Genomic DNA, 20000 nt, shown 5'->3' with positions numbered 1-20000 from the left:
TCTACTAGAATCTGAAGTCAAATGTCTACTCTTTGCTGATGATCTGGTGCTTCTGTCACCAACCAAAGAGGGCCTACAGCAGCCCCTACACTACCGTTCAAACGTTTGGGGTCACTTTGAAATGTCCCTGTTTTTGAAAGAAAAACACATTTTGTTGTCTATTAAAATAACAGAAATACAGTGTAGACATTGTTAATGTTGTAAAAGACTATTGTTATAATGTTTCTGCCACCATATCTTACAGCAAAATAGAGCTTCTGGATATCAGGACAGCGACCACTGACCTCGGATTAGACAAAGAGTTTTTCTTCAAAAAGCAGGACACAAAGGATGTACTTCGAACACCTGACAAGGCTAACATCCCCCTCATTGGGAAGAGAAAGAGACACAGGTACAGAGGACACAGAGCGGGGTGCCTCGTAAGGATCCGCAGACGGTGAGTGGGAAAGCTGCCGTTACCGTCAATATTACTTGCCAACGGGCAGTCATTGGACAATAAACTAGACGAGGTACGATCACGAATAACCTAACAACGGGACATCGACAACTGTAACATCTTATGTTTCATGGAACCGTGGCTAAATGATGACATGTATATTCAGTTAGTGTGATATATGCCGCACTGGCTAGATAGAACAGCACACTCCGGAAAGATGAGTGGGGCATTCTGTGCATATTTGTAAACAACAGCTGGTGCACGAAATCTAAGAGAATCTCTTGATTTTGCTCGCCTGAAGTAGAGTATCTTATGATAAGCTGTAGACCCCACTATTTGCAAAAAATCCAGCGTCGTCCGGGTTAGGGAGGGTTTGGCCAGTAGGGAAATCCTTGTCTCATCGCGCACCAGCGACTCCTGTGGCGGGCCAGGCGCGGTGCACGCTAACCAAGGTTGCCAGGTGCATGGTTTCCTCCAACACCTTGGTGCGGTTGGCTTCCAGGTTGGAGAAGCAGTGCGGCTTGGTTGGGTTTTGTATCGGAGGACGCATGACTTTCAACCTTCGTCTCTCCCGAGCCCGTACGGGAGTTGTTAGCGATGAGACAAGTAGCTACTAAACAATTGGATACCACGAAATTGGGGAGAAAAAGGGGTAAAATTCACAACAACAATTTTTTTTTATTTTTAAATAGAAGCAATAAAACTGTCCTTCTTTAGAACTAGTTGAGTATCTGGAGCATCAGCATTGGTGGGTTTGAATTACAGGCTCAAAATGGCCAGAAACAAAGGACTTTCTTCTGAAACTCGTCAGTATATTTTTGTTCTGAGAAATGCTAGAAATTGCCAAGAAGCTGAAGATCTCGTACAATGCTGTGTACTACTCCCTTCACAGAACAGCGCAAACTAGCTATAACCAGAATAGAAAGAGGAGTGGGAGGCCCCGGTGCACAAATGAGCAAGAGGACAAGTACATTAGTGTCTAGTTTGAGAAACAGACGCCTCACAAGTACTCAACTGGCAGCTTCATTAAATATTACCTGCAAAGTCTCAACTTCAACCAGTCTCAACTTCAACAGTGAAGAGGCAACTCTGGGATGCTGGCAGAGTTGAAAAAATAAATAAAAAGAAAATATTAAGATGGGCAAAATAACACATATACTGGACAGAGATATGGCTTTTTCTTTTCAACTCTGCCTAGAAGGCCAGAATCCCGGAGTTGCCTCTTCACTGTTGACGTTGAGACGGGTGTTTGTCGGGTACTATTTAATGAAGTTGCCAGTTGAGGACTTGTGAGGCATCTGTTTCTCAAACTAGACACTGTAATGTGTAATGTTTACTGTTCATTTTTATAGTTTATTTCACTTTTGTATACTATCTACTTCACTTGCGTTGGAAGTGATTCCCATGCCAATAAAGCCCCTAGAATTGAATTGAGAGAGAGATGATGTGGAGGGAGTGAGAAAGGGAGAGAGAAACAGAGAAAGAGGGGGAGAAGCAGAGAGAGGGGGGGAGAAGCAGAGAGAGAGAGATGATGTGGAGGGAGTGAGAAAGAAGCAGAGAGAGAGGGGGAGAAGCAGAGAGAGAGAGAGAGATGATGTGGAGGGAGTGAGAAAGAAGCAGAGAGAGAGAGGGGGAGAAGCAGAGAGAGAGAGAGAGATGATGTGGAGGGAGTGAGAAGGAGAGAGAAGGAGAGAGAAGAGAACAGAGAGATGATGTGGAGGGAGAAAAGAAGCAGAGAGAGGGGGGAGAAGCAGAGAGAGAGAGAGATGATGTGGAGGGAGTGAGAAAGGGAGAGAGAAACAGAGAGAGAGGGGAGAAGCAGAGCAGAGAGAGAGGGATGTGGAGGGAAGCAGAGAGAGAAGCAGAGAGAGATGTGGAGGGAGAGAGAGAAGAAGGGAGTGAGCAGAAGAGAGAGGGGGGAGAAGCAGAGAGAGAGAGAGATGATGTGGAGGGAGTGAGAAAGGGAGAGAGAAACAGAGAGAGAGGGGGAGAAGCAGAGAGAGGGGGGGAGAAGCAGAGAGAGAGAGATGATGTGGAGGGAGTGAGAAAGAAGCAGAGAGAGAGGGGGAGAAGCAGAGAGAGAGAGAGATGATGTGGAGGGAGTGAGAAAGGGAGAGAGAAGCAGAGAGAGATGGGAGAAGCAGAGAGAGAGAGAGATGATGTGGAGGGAGTGAGAAAGGGAGAGAGAAGCAGAGAGAGAGGGGGAGAAGCAGAGAGAGAGATGATGTGGAAGGAGTGAGAAAGGGAGAGAGAAGCAGAGCAAGAGAGAGAGGGAGGATGTGGAAGGAGTGAGAGAGACAGAGAGAAAGAGAGGGGATGTGGAGGGAGTGAGAGAGGGAGAGAGAAGCAGAGCAAGAGAGAGAGGGAGGATGTGGAAGGAGTGAGAGAGACAGAGAGAAAGAGAGGGGATGTGGAGGGAGTGAGAGAGAGAGAGAAAAGCACTCAGTTCAACCCATTCACTTTCATGTGTTTTTCATGCGTTTCACAGCTAGAAATCTCAAAGAGTAACAGCCTTGAGTACCATTCATTCTTAGAATACTGCATGGGAACATGGTAGAACATGAGAACATGATAGAACACAGAGGCATTCAGATATCCTCTATACTGTTGACCCACAAAAATAAGAAAGCATATTTCGGTAAACAATTGTAATGGCTTGTGTGTGCTCCTCCTTGTGAATGTGTGTGTGTGTTTGTGTGTGTGTCATGCTTACATGCTTGTGTGTCTCTCTGTGTGTGTAGCCTACCTGTTGCTGGTTCTCTCTCTGCAGGTAGAGCCGGGCCTGGATGTACCCCCTGGTCTCCTGAAAGGCCTGTCTCTGAGACACCTCGGCAGGGTAGTGGGTACAGATACCTATCATGTTGGTACACAGGAAGACCAAAGCATTGGCACTCAGCTGGAGGAGTAAGATAGAGAGTGGGGGAGAGGAGAGAGAGAGAGTGAGGGAGAGGAGAGAGAGAGAGTTGGGGAGAGGAGAGAGAGAGAGTGGGGGGGAGGAGAGAGAGGAGACAAATGTTACTTTATTGAGATACCCTTACATACTTAACTTCCCTTCATGAGAGAGAGAGGGGGAGAGAGAGAGAGACACCGAGAGAGAGGGGGGAGAGAGAAAGACAGAGAGGGGGAGAGAGAGAGCGAGACAGAGAGAGAGAAAGATTGTTTTTCAAAAGTCATCATTCTTGAGATGTCTTATAGGCTATAAATTGGGATGTACATTTCCTGGAATATCTATACACAATCTTCACACTGGTAAATGTACAGATTAACAGGGAAATCTACACTGAACAAAAATATAAATGCAACAATTTCAAAGATTTTACTGAGTTACAGTTCATAAAAGTAAATCAGTCAATTGAAATAAATTCCTTAGGCCGTAATATATGTATTTCACATGACTGGGAATACAGATATGCATCTGTTGGTCAAAAACAAGATAGGGATCAGAAAACCAGTCAATATCTGGTGTGACGACCATTTGTCTCAAGCAGCGCAACAACATCGTCTTCACATAGAGTTGATCAGGCTGTTGATTGTGGCCTGTGGAATGTTGTCCCACTCCTCCTCAATAGCTGTGCGAAGTTGCTGGATATTTTAGTGGGAACTGGAACGTGCTGTCGTACACATCGATCCGGAGCATCCCAAATATGCTCAATGGGTGACAAGTCTGGTGAGTATGCAGGCCATGCAAGAACTGGGACAAGAACTGGGACATTTTCAGCTTCCAGGTGTGTACAGATCCTTGTGGCATGGGACCTTGCATTAACATGACGTGATGACAGCGGATGAACGGCAAATGGGCCTCAGGATCTCATCACGGTACCTCTGTGCATTAAATCGCCATAGATAAAATACAAATTGTGTTCGTTGTCCTGCCCATACCATAACCCCAGCTTCACCATGGGGTACTCTGTTCACAACATTTACATCAGCAAACCGCTTGCCTACACAACACCAGAAATGCTGTTTTCTATTTGCCTGGTACAGTTGAAACCAGGGTTCGAAGGTGAACATTTGCCCACTGAAGTGAGTTACGATACCAAACTGCAGTCAGGTCAAGACCTTGGTGAGGATGACGAGCACGCAGATGAGCTTCCCTGAAACGCTTTCTGACAGTTTGTGCAGAAATTCTTCAGTGCAATCCCACAGTTTCATCAGCTGTCCAGGTGGCTGGTCTCAGACGATCCCTCAAGTGAAGAAGCCGGATGTGGAGGTCCTGGGCTGGCCTGGTTACACATGGTCTGCAGTTGTGAGGCATGTTGGACGCACTACTAAATTCTCTAAAACTACATTGGAGGCAGCTTATGGTAGAAAAATTAACATTCAAGTATCTGGCAACATCTCTGGTGGACATTCCAGCAGTCAGCATGCTAATTGCACGCTCCCTCAAAACATGCACATTTTAGAGTGGCCTTTTATTGTTCCCAGCACAAGGTGCACCTGTGTAATGATCATGCTGTTTAATCAGCTTCTTGATATGCCACACCTGTCAGGTGGATGGATTATCTTGGCAAAGGAGAAGTGCTCACTAACAGGGATGTAAACAAATTTGGGCACAACATTTGAGAGAAATATGCGTTTTGTGCATATGGAACATTTCTGGTATATTTTACTTCAGCTCATGAAACACGGAACCAACACTTTACATGTTGCGTTTATATTTTTGTTCAGAATAAATATTGGGATGCAACCCAAGACCATCTCTGGTCTAGCCCTCCTCCCTCTGTTTCTTATTCTGTTTCTAACATTCGTGTGAAAGGATTCAATAAAACAAAGACGTGACCTAGTCTCTGCCTCTGGAGAACGTGTACAATGAACTGCTTCCAACATGGCTTCCAAACCGGCCTACTGCTCTTTCAGCATTCTCCTACCGTTCACCTCTATCCAATAAACAGACTAAATATATCTCTTTTTTAAGATAATACAAAGACATGGGGACAGAGACAAACAGAGAAGGCCCAAGTTTCCTCCATACAGATAGACACTGGTGAAAGATAGAGAAGGGGATCACTGATCCTTGCACTGTGCAGATACTCTTTAGCTTATATTTGTGGATGCTAATGCTAAGGCTTGTGTTTTGAGACACAGCAGTGGGGAAGAGACTAGGCCCATGCAAATTGTACACGAGCACATTGTAGCAACATACCACAGAACAACACAACAACAATTACCGGCTTACTGTATATCCATTGGCTGGCTAAAATTAAGTGGAGTGGTTCAGCCTGCAGTTAGCTTAGACTAACACAACAGCATTAGGCTAATATCCATGGGCTAGTGAAAGTTAAGTTTAGATAGCTTGCAGTAAGTTTAGTGAGGTTGTTGACCTCTAGAACATTCCCTTCTTCCACACACACACACACACACACACACACACACACACACACACACACACACACACACACACACACACACACACACACACACACACACACACACACACACACACACACACACACACACACACACACACACACACACACACACACACACACACACACACACACACACACTCTCCCTTTCTCTTCCATACAGGCAACAAGCCAGTGTCTGTTAGGGATTGTGTCCTTATTCACTGGTTTACACACAACACACACGATGACTACAGGGCTCTGGGTTTCCCCCTTTCTCTGCGTGTGTGCGCGCGCACACACACACCCACACATGTATGCACGCACACACACACACACACACACACACACACACACACACACACACACACACACACACACACACACACACACACACACACACACACACACACACACACACACACACACACACACACACACACACACACACACACAAACACTCACACACACACCAAATCCTGGGAAAATAGCTTGACCCCTGACCAGTGGACAGACTGTTTCCTATGAAGATTATACCATCAATAATGAGAAAAGGACAGACTGAGTCTCATAGGCTGGATGAAGCACACCGTGTAACAGACAGATGGCCATGATGTTGTCTGATGGAGGTTTAATAACTAGGACATTACCTCTATAGACTGACTGGTGCGTTCTGCAGTTCTCACACCAACATTCTAGACCAGGTCCATATACGTTCTAAGACCATTACTTCTACATAGATTGTGCTGTCCTTAGAACAACATTCCCCAACATTTAGCACTTATGCAACTAAATCAATCACACATGGATAACCAGTGGTGTTCTCTGTTCTCCTCAGACCAACATTCTAGAACAGTTGGTTTTAACAGACAAGGTTCCAGAACAGTTGGTTTTGCTTAAATATTTCAACTAAATAAATCAATCACACATGTAAGTACTGTATGTAGCACTCAATAACCAGGAATGGATTGTGCTCAAAGTTCAGAGTGTAATACAATACATTGCATTCCTCTTTAGATGGATGGATAGTATGCCTGCCTTACTTGACAAATTATCTCCAACTTCAATATCAGTACCAGCATGTGTAAGTTGAAGCTGGTATGTGGCCAAACCTGTGCATTCTTCTGTGCATACACACACGTACACACACTCGAGTGTTTGTGTGAAGATGATAGGTTGGAGTGTTTGTGAATATTATAGGTTGGAGTGTTTGTGTGAAGATGGTAGATTGGAGTGTTTGTTCGAAGATGGCATGTTGGAGTGTTTGTGAAGATGGTAGGTTGGACTGTTTGTGAAGATGGTAGGTTGGACTGTTTGTGAAGATGGTAGGTTGGAGTGTGTGTGAAGATGGTAGATTGGAGTGTTTGTGAAGATGGCATGTTGGAGTGTTTGTGAAGATGGTAGGTTGGAGTGTTTGTGAAAATGGTAGGTTGGAGTGTGTGTGAAGATGGTAGGTTGGAGTGTGTGTGAAGATGGTAGGTTGGATTGTTTGTGAAGATGGTAGATTGGAGTGTTTGTGAAGATGGTAGGTTGGACTGTTTGTGAAGATGGTAGGTTGGAGTGTTTGTGAAGATGGTAGGTTGGACTGTTTGTGAAGATGGTAGGTTGGAGTGTTTGTTCGAAGATGGCATGTTGGAGTGTTTGTGAAGATGGTAGGTTGGACTGTTTGTGAAGATGGTAGGTTGGAGTGTGTGTGAAGATGGTAGATTGGAGTGTTTGTGAAGATGGCATGTTGGAGTGTTTGTGAAGATGGTAGGTTGGAGTGTTTGTGAAAATGGTAGGTTGGAGTGTGTGTGAAGATGGTAGGTTGGAGTGTGTGTGAAGATGGTAGGTTGGATTGTTTGTGAAGATGGTAGATTGGAGTGTTTGTGAAGATGGTAGGTTGGACTGTTTGTGAAGATGGTAGGTTGGACTGTTTGTGAAGATGGTAGGTTGGACTGTTTGTGAAGATGGTAGGTTGGAGTGTGTGTGAAGATGGTAGGTTGGATTGTTTGTGAAGATGGTAGGTTGGACTGTTTGTGAAGATGGTAGGTTGGACTGTTTGTGAAGATGGTAGGTTGGACTGTTTGTGAAGATGGTAGGTTGGAGTGTGTGTGAAGATGGTAGGTTGGACTGTTTGTGAAGATGGTAGGTTGGAGTGTGTGTGAAGATGGTAGGTTGGATTGTTTGTGAAGATGGTAGGTTGGACTGTTTGTGAAGATGGTAGGTTGGACTGTTTGTGAAGATGGTAGGTTGGACTGTTTGTGAAGATGGTAGGTTGGACTGTTTGTGAAGATGGTAGGTTGGAGTGTTTGTGAAGATGGTAGGTTGGATTGTTTGTGAAGATGGTAGGTTGGACTGTTTGTGTGAAGATGGTAGGTTGGACTGTTTGTGTGAAGATGGTAGGTTGGACTGTTTGTGAAGATGGTAGGTTGGAGTGTTTGTGAAGATGGTAGGTTGGATTGTTTGTGAAGATGGTAGGTTGGACTGTTTGTGTGAAGATGGTAGGTTGGACTGTTTGTGTGAAGATGGTAGGTTGGACTGTTTGTGAAGATGGCAGGCTGGAATGCTCTCCTCTCCACAGTGTCAGTAGATATGAGAGGAGGTTTACAGTGTATACATAGATACAGGACCTGTGTTTTGACTACAGACAGAGGCAGTCTAACAACCTGACCCTGTACTCTGAACCAAAGTGTGTATGTGTGCCCGTGCGTGTGTGTACAAAATATCTATCTACCATCTCAAAACAGTGTCAGCAACAACTCAACTCCAGTATTTAATTGCTGTACTATAGGTAACTGACAAAATAAATGAAACACTTGAGTAAATGAGGGATACAAAGTATATTGAAAGCAGGTGCTTCCACACATGTGATTCCTGAGTTAATTAAGCTATTAACATCCCATCACGCATAGGGTCATGTATAAAAATACCAAATTGCACATTATTTTGGCTACGATGGCTAGAAGAAGAGATGGCTAGAGTTCCAGACTGAGTTACCTACATGTGTGAATGTTGAACCAAACAAATTCTCTTCAGGACAATATACACATCAGTATACTATATACAATATACACATCAGTACACTATATACACTATACACATCAGTACACTATATACACATCAGTACACTATATACAATATACACACCAGTACACTATATACACATCAGTACACTACATACAATATACACATCAGTACACTATATACAATATACACATCCGTACACTATATACACATCAGTACACTATATACACATCAGTACACTATATACACTATACACATCAGTACACTATATAAACATCAGTACACTATACACATCAGTACACTATATACACATCAGTACCCTATATAGACTATACCCTACACTATATACACTATACACCTCAGTATACTATATACACTATACACATCAGTATACTACTATACACATCAGTACACTATATACACTATACACATCAGTATACTATATACACTATACACATCAGTACACTATATACAATATACACATCAGTACACTATATACACTATACACCTCAGTACACTATATACACTATACACATCAGTATACTATATACACTATACACATCAGTACACTATATACACTATACACATCAGTACACTATATACAATATACACATCAGTACACTATATACAATATACACATCATTACACGGTATACACTATACACATCAGTACACTATATACACTATACACATCAGTACACTATATACGATATACACATCAGTACACTATATACAATATACACATGAGTACACTATATACACTATAGACCTCAGTACACTATATACACTATACACCTCAGTACACTATATACATCAGTATACTATATACATGTAACAGTATAACTTTAGACCGTCACCTTGCCCATACCCGGTGCGAACCAGGAACCCTCTGCACACATCAACAACAGTCACCCACGAAGCATCGTTACCCATCGCTCCACAAAAGCCGCAGCGCTTGCAGAGCAAGGGGAACCACTACTTCAAGGTCTCAGAGCAAGTGATGTCACCGATTGAAACGCTATTTAGCGCACACCACAGCTAACTAAGCTAGCCGTTTCACGTCCGTTACATACACATCAGTACACTATATACAATATGCACATCAGTACACTATATACACTATACACATCAGTACACTATATACACTATATACATCAGTACACTATATACACTATACACATCAGTATACTATATACACTATATACATCAGTACACTATATACAATATACATATAAGTACACTATATACACTATATACATCAGTACACTATATACAACTATACACATCAGTACACTATATACACTATATACACTATACACATCAGTATACAATATACAATATACACATCAGTACACTATATACACTATACACATCAGTACACTATATACACTATATACATCAGTACACTATATACACTATATACATCAGTACACTATATACACTATACACATCAGTACACTATATACACTATACACATCAGTATACTATATACACTATACACATCAGTACACTATATACACTATACACATCAGTACACTATATACAATATACACATCAGTACACTATATACAATATACACATCAGTACACTATATACAATATACACATCACTATACTATATACACTATATACATCAGTACACTATATACACTATACACATCAGTACACTATACACACCAGTATACTCTGTCAACTAGCTGTAGGCTAGTTGGGACAAAGTATCGTTTGGCTCTATTTCTCTGGTGCCATGTAAGATCTCCAGTAGGGGTGAAGCTCAAACTCCATCAGTACCTTGCAGGCTTTTGTGAGGGCTCTTATATCATAAAATACCTCTAGACTGGTCTGCGTGAACCCGAGCATCTAGCAATTCTTCTCAACATATTTCTCTGAGAGACATTAGCATTTCTGTACCAGCAGATGATACATGTTAAGACACTTGCAGTGAATGTCTTGTAACTTGATCAACATCATAAGTAGAGCCTTTGCTGTCCTTTCTTATACATCTGCTCAGTACACTTTCTCCATTGTAGGTTGACTATTGTTACATTTTTCCTGAAGTCGATGTGCATCTCTTTGGTATTTTCTGTGTTGAGCACTAAGTGAGTCATCACACCACTTCACAAATTGTTCCAAGACTGACCAGTGCTCCTCCTCCTCATGCTGGAGTAGACTGACCAGTGCTCCTCCTCATTCTGGAGTAGACTGACCAGTGCTCCTCCTCCTCCTCATGCTGGATTAGACTGTCCCGTGCTCCTCCTCCTCATGCTGGATTAGACTGTCCCGTGCTCCTCCTCCTCATGCTGGAGTAGACAGACCAGTGCTGTGTTATCAGTCATTGGTGATGTACAAGAATTGAGAAATCACACAGCCTTGAGGAGATTCCATGCTAGTGGTGTGCTTGTCCGACAACCACTGCCCCACCTTGACCTGCTGTGTCCTATTGCTAAGGGAATCAAGGATCTACAGCACCAGGCCTCCATCTAATAATAATTGTACATCAGTCTCTGGGCTAAGGTGGAGGTCTGGATTGTATTAAATGTTGAAGAGACATCAACAAATACATGGCATCTGGCTCCCTCTAAGCCAGTGGTCACCGACCGGTCGATCGCGATCAGATGGTCGATCTCCAAGGCATTCCTAGTTGGTCACCAAACATTTCTGTTAAAAAAACGATGATAAAGCCTTGCATTCCTATTTTTTGATTGAATTTTTGCGCTGTTGTATTCCCATTTTGTGTTCCCATGTTTGAAGGTAGAACTCTGCCTATCCTGCAGGACCAGAGAGCAAATCCTCGAGCCATAGACTGTAAAAAGAAGCTTTGAACGCACATCAAAGTTGATACTGTGAGATTCTAAAACTTTTAAAACCATGACTAGAAAGAGACTCAACAAATACAGCGAAGAACTGCTGTTTTTATAAGTAGTGTAAGTTCATGTTTAAGTTGTTATTCAGCATTGTCAACACTTGGTTCAAAACCTTTATAAGTCATAAAAATGTGTGTTCTCCCTACTTCCACTCAAGCTGCAACCAGAACTGCAGCTGCAATGAATGAGTATAGCAAAAGTTTTCATATAAGCTTGAGTTGCCTTTTTTAATATCAATGAATATTTAACTTTCTCTAGTCATAGGAGTAACAACATGAATTGGTGCATAAGGCAGAACTAATGCAGTGCGACTTGAGTTTCGACGTAAGCTGGAAGACTGTGTCCCCTCTTCTCAGTGGAGGGAGGTAGAGCAGGGGGACAGTGAGTCGGGTGAGAGGCAGCCTAACCGATTTTGAAAAGGTTGGTGACCACTGCGATAGGTGTTTGTAGATAAGGATCAGTAGAGTAAGGACAGCATCATCAACCTTGTAGATAAGGTTCAGTAGAGTAAGGATGGCATCATCAACCCCCCTGCCAGCCGTATAGGCAAACTGAAGGGGATCAAGGTGCTGCTGGGTAGAGTGCAGGAGGTGTTTTTTTTACAATCTTCTCAAAGCACTTCACAAGCAGGGATGTTAATTACAGATGGGTTTGTTGAGGTAGGGATTTGCTTTTCCATAACATAGGTGCATGTTGCTGATCCAAAGTAAATAAAATAGAAAATAGCAGCCAGTTGCTCTGCACAGTAAGTAATTTGCAAGTAATTTGCCATGTTAAGTCCCTCTCCACCCTCCAGGGCAGCACTGGCTTCCCTCTCCACCCTCCAGGGCAGCACTGGCATTCCCTTTCCACCCTCCAGAGCAGCACTGGCTTCCCTCTCCACCCTCCACGGCAGCACTGGCATTCCCTCTCCACCCTCCAGGGCAGCACTGGCTTTCCCTCTCCACCCTCCAGGGCAGCACTGGCTTTCCCTCTCCACCCTCCAGGGCAGCACTGGCTTTCCCTCTCCACCCTCCACGGCAGCACTGGCATTCCCTCTCCACCCTCCAGGGCAGCACTGGCATTCCCTCTCCACCCTCCAGGGCAGCACTGGCTTTCCCTCTCCACCCTCCAGGGCAGCACTGGCTTTCCCTCTCCACCCTCCAGGGCAGCACTGGCTTTCCCTCTCCACCCTCCAGGGCAGCACTGGCTTTCCCTCTCCACCCTCCAGGGCAGCACTGGCTTTCCCTCTCCACCCTCCAGGGCAGCACTGGCTTTCCCTCTCCACCCTCCAGGGCAGCACTGGCTTTCCCTCTCCACCCTCCAGGGCAGCACTGGCTTTCCCTCTCCACCCTCCAGGGCAGCACTGGCTTTCCCTCTCCACCCTCCAGGGCAGCACTGGCTTTCCCTCTCCACCCTCCAGGGCAGCACTGGCTTTCCCTCTCCACCCTCTAGGGCAGCACTGGCTTTCCCTCTCCACCCTCCAGGGCAGCACTGGCTTTCCCTCTCCACCCTCTAGGGCAGCACTGGCTTTCCCTCTCCACCCTCTAGGGCAGCACTGGCTTTCCCTTTGCCCTTGGGGGCCATGGTTTTAATTCCCTGCCAGGAAGCTCTAGAGTCTTTTCAACCCTGAGTTTATCTATCTGGATCTGTCTTTTAATCTCTCTCTGTATGTCTTACCCTCTGTATGTACTAACTTTCTTATTTAGCGCCTCTTTCAGTTTCTTAGATACCCATAGTTTACATTTAGGGATTATTTTGCTGGTCTTGGTGGGCACAACTTAATACACACAAAAGTTGATATAACTTGAAACATCTGTCAATTCATTTATATCAGCAGAGTTCTCTTTTGTTATGTCGTGCTTCAATGTAGGAACCACACATACAGTGATCATCCGTTCACCTACTCTGCATCTCACAAAGACACGGCGGTTGGAACCAAGAATCAAAAATTTGGACTCATCAGACTAAAGGACAGATTTCCACCGGTCTAATGTTCATTGCTCGTGTTTCTTGGCCCAAACAAGTCTCTTCTTCTTATTGGGGTCCTTTAGTGGTTGTTTCTATGCTGCAATTTAACCACGAAGGCCTGACTCATGCAGTCTCCTTATTTATGTTTTTTCTTCAATTTCTTGGTATCCATTTAGAAGTTACAGTCTTGTGTCATCGCTGCAACTCCCGTATGGACTTGGGAGAATTGTAGGTCGAGAGCCGTGCGTCCGCCGAAACACAACCCAACCAAGCTTCTCCCGGTCGTGGACGGGTATGACAGAGCCTGGTCTCGAACCCAGAATCTCTAGTGGTACAGCTAGCACTTAGACCACTGCGCCACTCAGGAGGCCCACGCAGTCTCCTCTGAACAGTTGATGTTGAGATGTGTCTGTTACTTGAACTTCATGCAGCATTTATTGGGCTGCAATTTCTGAGGCTGATAACTCTAATGAACTTATCCTCTGCAGCAGAAGTAACTCTGGGTCTTCCTTTCCTGTGGCGGTCCTCATGAAAGTCAGTTTCATCATAGCCTAGAAGGCCAGCATCCCGGAGTCGCCTCTTCACTGTTGACGTTGAGACTGGTGTTTTGTGGGTACTATTTAATGAAGCTGCCAGTTGAGGACTTCTCTAATATACTTGTCTTCTTGCTCAGTTGTGCACCAGGGCCAGTTTGCGCTGTTCTGTGAAGGGAGTAGTACACAGCGTTGTACCAGCTCTTTAGTTTCTTGGCAATTTCTAGCATGGAATAGCCTTCATTTCTCAGAACAAGAATAGAGTTTCAGAAGAAAGTTATTTGTTTCTGGCCATTTTGAGCCTGTAATCGAATCCACAAATGCTGATGCTCCAGATACTCAACTAGTCTAAAGAAGGCAAGTTTTATTGCTTCTTTAATCAGAACAACAGTTTTCAGCTGTGTTAACATAATTGCAAAAGGGTTTTCTAATGATTAATTAGACTTTTAAAATTATAAATTTTGGATTTGCTAACACAATGTGCCATTGGAACACAGGAATGATGGTTAATGATAATGGGCCTCTGTACGCCTATGTAGATATTCCAAAGGAAAATAAATGGCCGTTTTGAGCTACAATAGTCATTTACAACATTACCAATGTCTATACTGTATTTCTGATCACTATGATGCTATTTTAAATGGTAAAAAAAATGTGCTTTTCTTTAAAAAACAAGGATATTTCTAAGCGACCCCAAACTTTTGAACGGAAGTGTACATATAAACAATTGCGGGAAGTCGTGAGGCATGTAAAAGGGACAGCAGGTCAACGTCTGTACTTCAAGGGGCGCTCTCTTACCACAACGGATTTACACTACTGGTCCCTGATAAGTAGACAGACACCTCCATCGTTATGTTTCCAGTAGCAGGGAAATCCTGTCTGATCATAGTGAAACCAGCGGGCTCCACTTTGCTGTTAGGCACTCGATGATCCAGCCAGGACGCAGGCATCCCCGTACTCATACAGGTAGTGCCGGTTAACCATCAGCTCGTCCGCTTTCACCCTCAAGGATTGGGCGTTGATTAGCAGAGTAGTCAGTAAGGGAAGTTTATTCCTCATCGCTTTCAATCTACTCCGGATACCCCTCACTTCCCCTCGCTTGTGTTTGAAAGTTGTCTTGTGATTCGTTATTTCAGGAAGTCTTGAATAAAATACACCACTGGGCTATCCAGCCAGTCTCTCTGCTATAGTCCTGGATCCTGCTCCCTCCAGCATTTCCATAGTTGAGTCCATTTGGGCTTGCAAAAATGCTTAAAATTATCAGGATCATTCCATAGCTCTACAACTTTGTTGCTATAATTAAACATTGGCAATCAAGTAGAGAGGATAAAACATCACACTAAAAACACTAAAAAAACAAAACGACAAATGCACACACATCAGTCGTGGCCCCCACCGGGCAGCGCCCGGAAGAACGTATCGACTCTTCTCTCAAGTCTTAGATGAAAGTTGCTTAACTCAAGGGTCGGGCATTTGAAAATAATTGAAACATTAGCATAAAGTGAGGAGCTCCACAGGAGAGTATGATATATACCATTATAATATATACCATAATGAATTAAACCATTATAATATATACCATTATATATATATACCATTACATATATACACCAGTATAATATATACCATTATATATATATATACCATTACATATATACACCAGTATGTTATATACCATTATGAGGTATACCATTATGATAAATACCATTATAATAGACACCATTATGATATATACCATTATGATAAATACCATTATAATGCACTGCTCAAAAAATAAAGGGAACACTGAAATAACACATCCGAGATCGGAATGAATGAAATATTCTTATTAAATACTTTTCTTTACATAGTTGAATGTGCTGACAACAAAACCACCAAAAATTATCAATGGAGTTGGATTTGGAGTCACACTCAAAATTAAAGTGGAAAACAACACTACAGGCTGATCCAACTTTGATGTAATGTCCTTAAAACAAATCAAAATGAGGCTCAGTAGTGTGTGTGGCCTCCACGTGCCTGTATGACCTCCCTACAACGCCTGGGCATGCTCCTGATGAGGTGGCGGATGGTCTCCTGAGGGATTTCCTCCCAGACCTGGACTAAAGCATCCGCCAACTTCTGGACAGTCTGTGGTGCAACGTGGCGTTGGTGGATGGAGCGAGACATGATGTCCCAGATGTGCTCAATTGGATTCAGGTCTGGGGAACGGGCGGGCCAGTCCATAGCATCAATGCCTTCCTCTTGCAGGAACTGCTAACACACTCCAGCCACATGAGGTCAAGCATTGTCTTGCATTAGGAGGAACAAAGGGCCAACCGCACTAGCATATGGTCTCACAAGGGGTCTGAGATTCTCATCTCGGTACCTAATGGCAGTCAGGCTACATCTGGCGAGCACATGGAGGGCTGTGCGGCCCCCCAAAGAAATGCCACCCCACATCATGACTGACCCACCGACAAACCGGTCATGCTGGAGGATGTTGCAGGCAGCAGAACGTTCTCCACGGCGTTTCCAGACTGTCACGTCTGTCACATGTGCTCAGTGTGAACCTGCTTTCATCTGTGAAGCGCACAGGGCGCCAGTGGCGAATTTGCCAATCTTGGTGTTCTCTGGCAAATGCCAAACGTCCTGCACGGTGTTGGGCTGTAAGCACAACCCCCACCTGTGGACGTCGGGCCCTCATTACCACCCTTATGGAGTCTGTTTCTGACCATTTGAGCAGACACATGCACATTTGTGGCCTGCTGGAGGTCATTTTGCAGGGCTCTGGCAGTGCTCCTCCTGCTCCTCCTTTCACAAAGGCGGAGCTAGCGGTCCTGCTGCTGGGTTGTTGCCCTCCTACGGCCTCCTCCACGTCTCCTGATGTACTAGCCTGTCTCCTGGTAGCGCCTCCATGCTCTGGACACTACGCTGACAGACACAGCAAACCTTCTTGCCACAGCTCGCATTGATGTGCTATCCTGGATGAGCTGCACTACCTGAGCCACTTGTGTGGGTTGTAGACTCCGTCTCATGCTACCACTAGAGTGAAAGCACCGCCAGCATTCAAAAGTGACCAAAACATCATCCAGGAAGCATAGGAACTGAGAAGTGGTCTGTGGTCACCACCTGCAGAACCACTCCTTTATTGGGGGTGTCTTGCTAAATGCCTATAATTTCCACCTGTTGTCTATTCCATTTGCACAACAGCATGTGAAATGTATTGTCAATCAGTGTTGCTTCCTAAGTGGACAGTTTGATTTCACAGAAGTGTGATTGACTTGGAGTTACATTGTTGTTTAAGTGTTCCCTTTATTTTTTTGAGCAGTGTATATATATATATATATATATATATATATATATATATATATATATATATATATATACACCATTATAATATATACCATTATAATATATACCATTGTAATATATACCATTATAATATATACCATTATAATATATACCATTATAATATATACCATTATAATATATACCATTATAATATAAACCATTATAATATATACCATTATAATATATACCATTATAATATATACCATTATAATATAAACCATTATAATATATACCATTATAATATATACCATTATAATATATACCATTATAATATATACCCATTATAATATATACCATTATAATATATACCCATTATAATATATACCATTATAATATATACCATTATAATATATACCATTATAATATATACCATTATAATATATACCATTATAATATATACCCATTATAATATATACCATTATAATATATACCATATACAGTGGGGCAATTCCCTCTACTATTATTCTGTTTCACATTCCTAAAATAAAGTGGTGATCCTAACTGACCTAAGACAGGGACTTTTTATTAGGATTACATGTCAGGAATTGTGAAAAACTGAGTTGAAATGTATTTGGCTAAGGTGTATGCAAATTTCCAACTTCAACTGTACCATTATAATATATACCATTATATATATACCATTTTAGCAGACACCTTTAATCCAAAGCAACATGCGTGCATACATTTTTACCTATGGTTGGTTCTGGGAATGGAACCCATAGCACGCGCCATGCTCTACTAACTGAGCTAAGGAGGACCTATGATATGACACTGATAAACTACACATCCTTCCAGAGCAGTGGGACTTCATAAGAGGAACCCGACAGCAGACTCACTTCGGGTTTGTTCATTGCAGTGATAATGTTAATGTAGCAATAGAGTGTTTCCATAGCTAGGGCTGACACCGGAGACTTGCGAAGAGCAGAATCAACAACCTCTGCATCATCAACACATTTGCTTTGCGTGTTAACCCATGTTCACAGTTAGCCATTGTTATGTAAATACCAGCTGAAAAGTACCAATGGCCTCTCTTGGCCCCAAGTGAGAGCATGTCCAGAGTCCATGGCTCAGTGAGACCCCGGGAACCGGGCCGTGGAGGTGGAAGCACAAAAGGCTGTGCCTTTTTGGTAAAACACTGGGGTGAATCCTTAGTAGATATACATTACTACTACTGTACTGTATATCAGGCTCTGTGGTTATAATTTATACTGAACCATCTGTCATAAGAGCTACATAACACTATCATAACCATGACACAACAGATGACATAGTCATGACACAATCCATAATGAGCTAGCTTTAAGTTCAGCCAGTCAGCTGATCCAGACGTGGGTTATGTCATGACAGAGAGTCACTACATTATGTGCAGACTCGAGACTTGGAGTGGTAGTACAACGTTTTCAGCGTGGACCACAAGTTTCTCCCATCCCACCCCAAATCGAATGAAACAAATAACCTTAAATTCATTATATTTTCATTACATTTTATCTTATTAAGAGAACCAATAAAGACATGTATTTAGTCAATGAAGTTATATTTTTCAAATGATGTTTCTTACTCCCATTAGGGGTCGCAACCCTGGCTTTGAATAGCACTGATTTATTAGGAGGGAGATTCAGTGGTTTATTAGGAGGGAGATTCAGTAGTTTATTAGGAGGGAGATTCAGTGGTTTATTAGGAGGGAGATTCAGTGGTTTATTGGGAGGGAGATTCGGTGGTTTATTAGGAGGGAGATTCAGTGGTTTATTAGGAGGGAGATTCAGTGGTTTATTGGGAGGGAGATTCAGTGGTTTATTAGGAGGGAGATTCAGTGGTTTATTAGGAGGGAGATTCAGTGGTTTATTAGGAGGGAGATTCAGTGGTTTATTAGGAGGGAGATTCAGTGGTTTATTGGGAGGGAGATTCAGTGGTTTATTAGGAGGGAGATTCAGTGGTTTATTAGGAGGGAGATTCAGTGGTTTATTGGGAGGGAGATTCAGTGGTTTATTAGGAGGGAGATTCAGTGGTTTATTGGGAGGGAGATTCAGTGGTTTATTGGGAGGGAGATTCAGTGGTTTATTGGGAGGGAGATTCAGTGGTTTATTAGGAGGGAGATTCAGTGGTTTATTGGGAGGGAGATTCAGTGGTTTATTAGGAGGGAGATTCAGTGGTTTATTAGGAGGGAGATTCAGTGGTTTATTGGGAGGGAGATTCAGTGGTATATTAGGAGGAGATTCAGTGGTTTATTGGGAGGGAGATTCAGTGGTTTATTAGGAGGGAGATTCAGTGGTTTATTGGGAGGGAGATTTTATTGGGAGGGAGATTCAGTGGTTTATTAGGAGGGAGATTCAGTAGTTTATTGGGAGGGAGATTCAGTGGTTTATTAGGAGGGAGATTCAGTGGTTTATTAGGAGGGAGATTCAGTGGTTTATTAGGAGGGAGATTCAGTGGTTTATTGGGAGGGAGATTCAGTGGTTTATTAGGAGGGAGATTCAGTGGTTTATTGGGAGGGAGATTCAGTGGTTTATTGGGAGGGAGATTCAGTGGTTTATTGGGAGG

The 20000-nt window shown here is 43.1% G+C and overlaps 1 protein-coding gene and 1 long non-coding RNA gene across 7 annotated transcripts in view; one reads left to right on the top strand and one right to left on the bottom strand.

Annotated features, from left to right (window-relative positions):
- The window catches only part of LOC118360499 (adenylate cyclase type 6-like), a 116798-nt gene that overhangs the window by 30272 nt on the left and 66526 nt on the right, over positions 1 to 20000 (bottom strand). For both annotated transcript variants that reach the window (XM_052484827.1, XM_052484828.1), the window contains exon 4: positions 3183 to 3332. In XM_052484827.1, coding sequence (XP_052340787.1) covers positions 3183 to 3332 — 150 coding nt within the window. The remainder of the gene's footprint in view (positions 1 to 3182; positions 3333 to 20000) is intronic.
- LOC127913198 (uncharacterized) lies at positions 7042 to 8206 on the top strand. Of its 5 annotated transcripts, none has more exons than XR_008085205.1 (6): positions 7042 to 7110; positions 7211 to 7260; positions 7336 to 7385; positions 7563 to 7612; positions 7663 to 8012; positions 8113 to 8206. It is a non-coding gene; the product is annotated as an uncharacterized LOC127913198 (long non-coding RNA). The 5 variants fall into 5 exon arrangements; XR_008085204.1 differs by having other exon boundaries at positions 7336 to 7462; positions 7963 to 8012; XR_008085203.1 differs by having other exon boundaries at positions 7336 to 7462; positions 7963 to 8037.

The sequence above is a fragment of the Oncorhynchus keta genome, chromosome 28 (assembly GCF_023373465.1).
Source record: "Oncorhynchus keta strain PuntledgeMale-10-30-2019 chromosome 28, Oket_V2, whole genome shotgun sequence".
In the NCBI taxonomy this organism is placed as follows: domain Eukaryota; kingdom Metazoa; phylum Chordata; class Actinopteri; order Salmoniformes; family Salmonidae; genus Oncorhynchus; species Oncorhynchus keta.
This window is presented reverse-complemented; position numbering and strand designations above follow the sequence as displayed.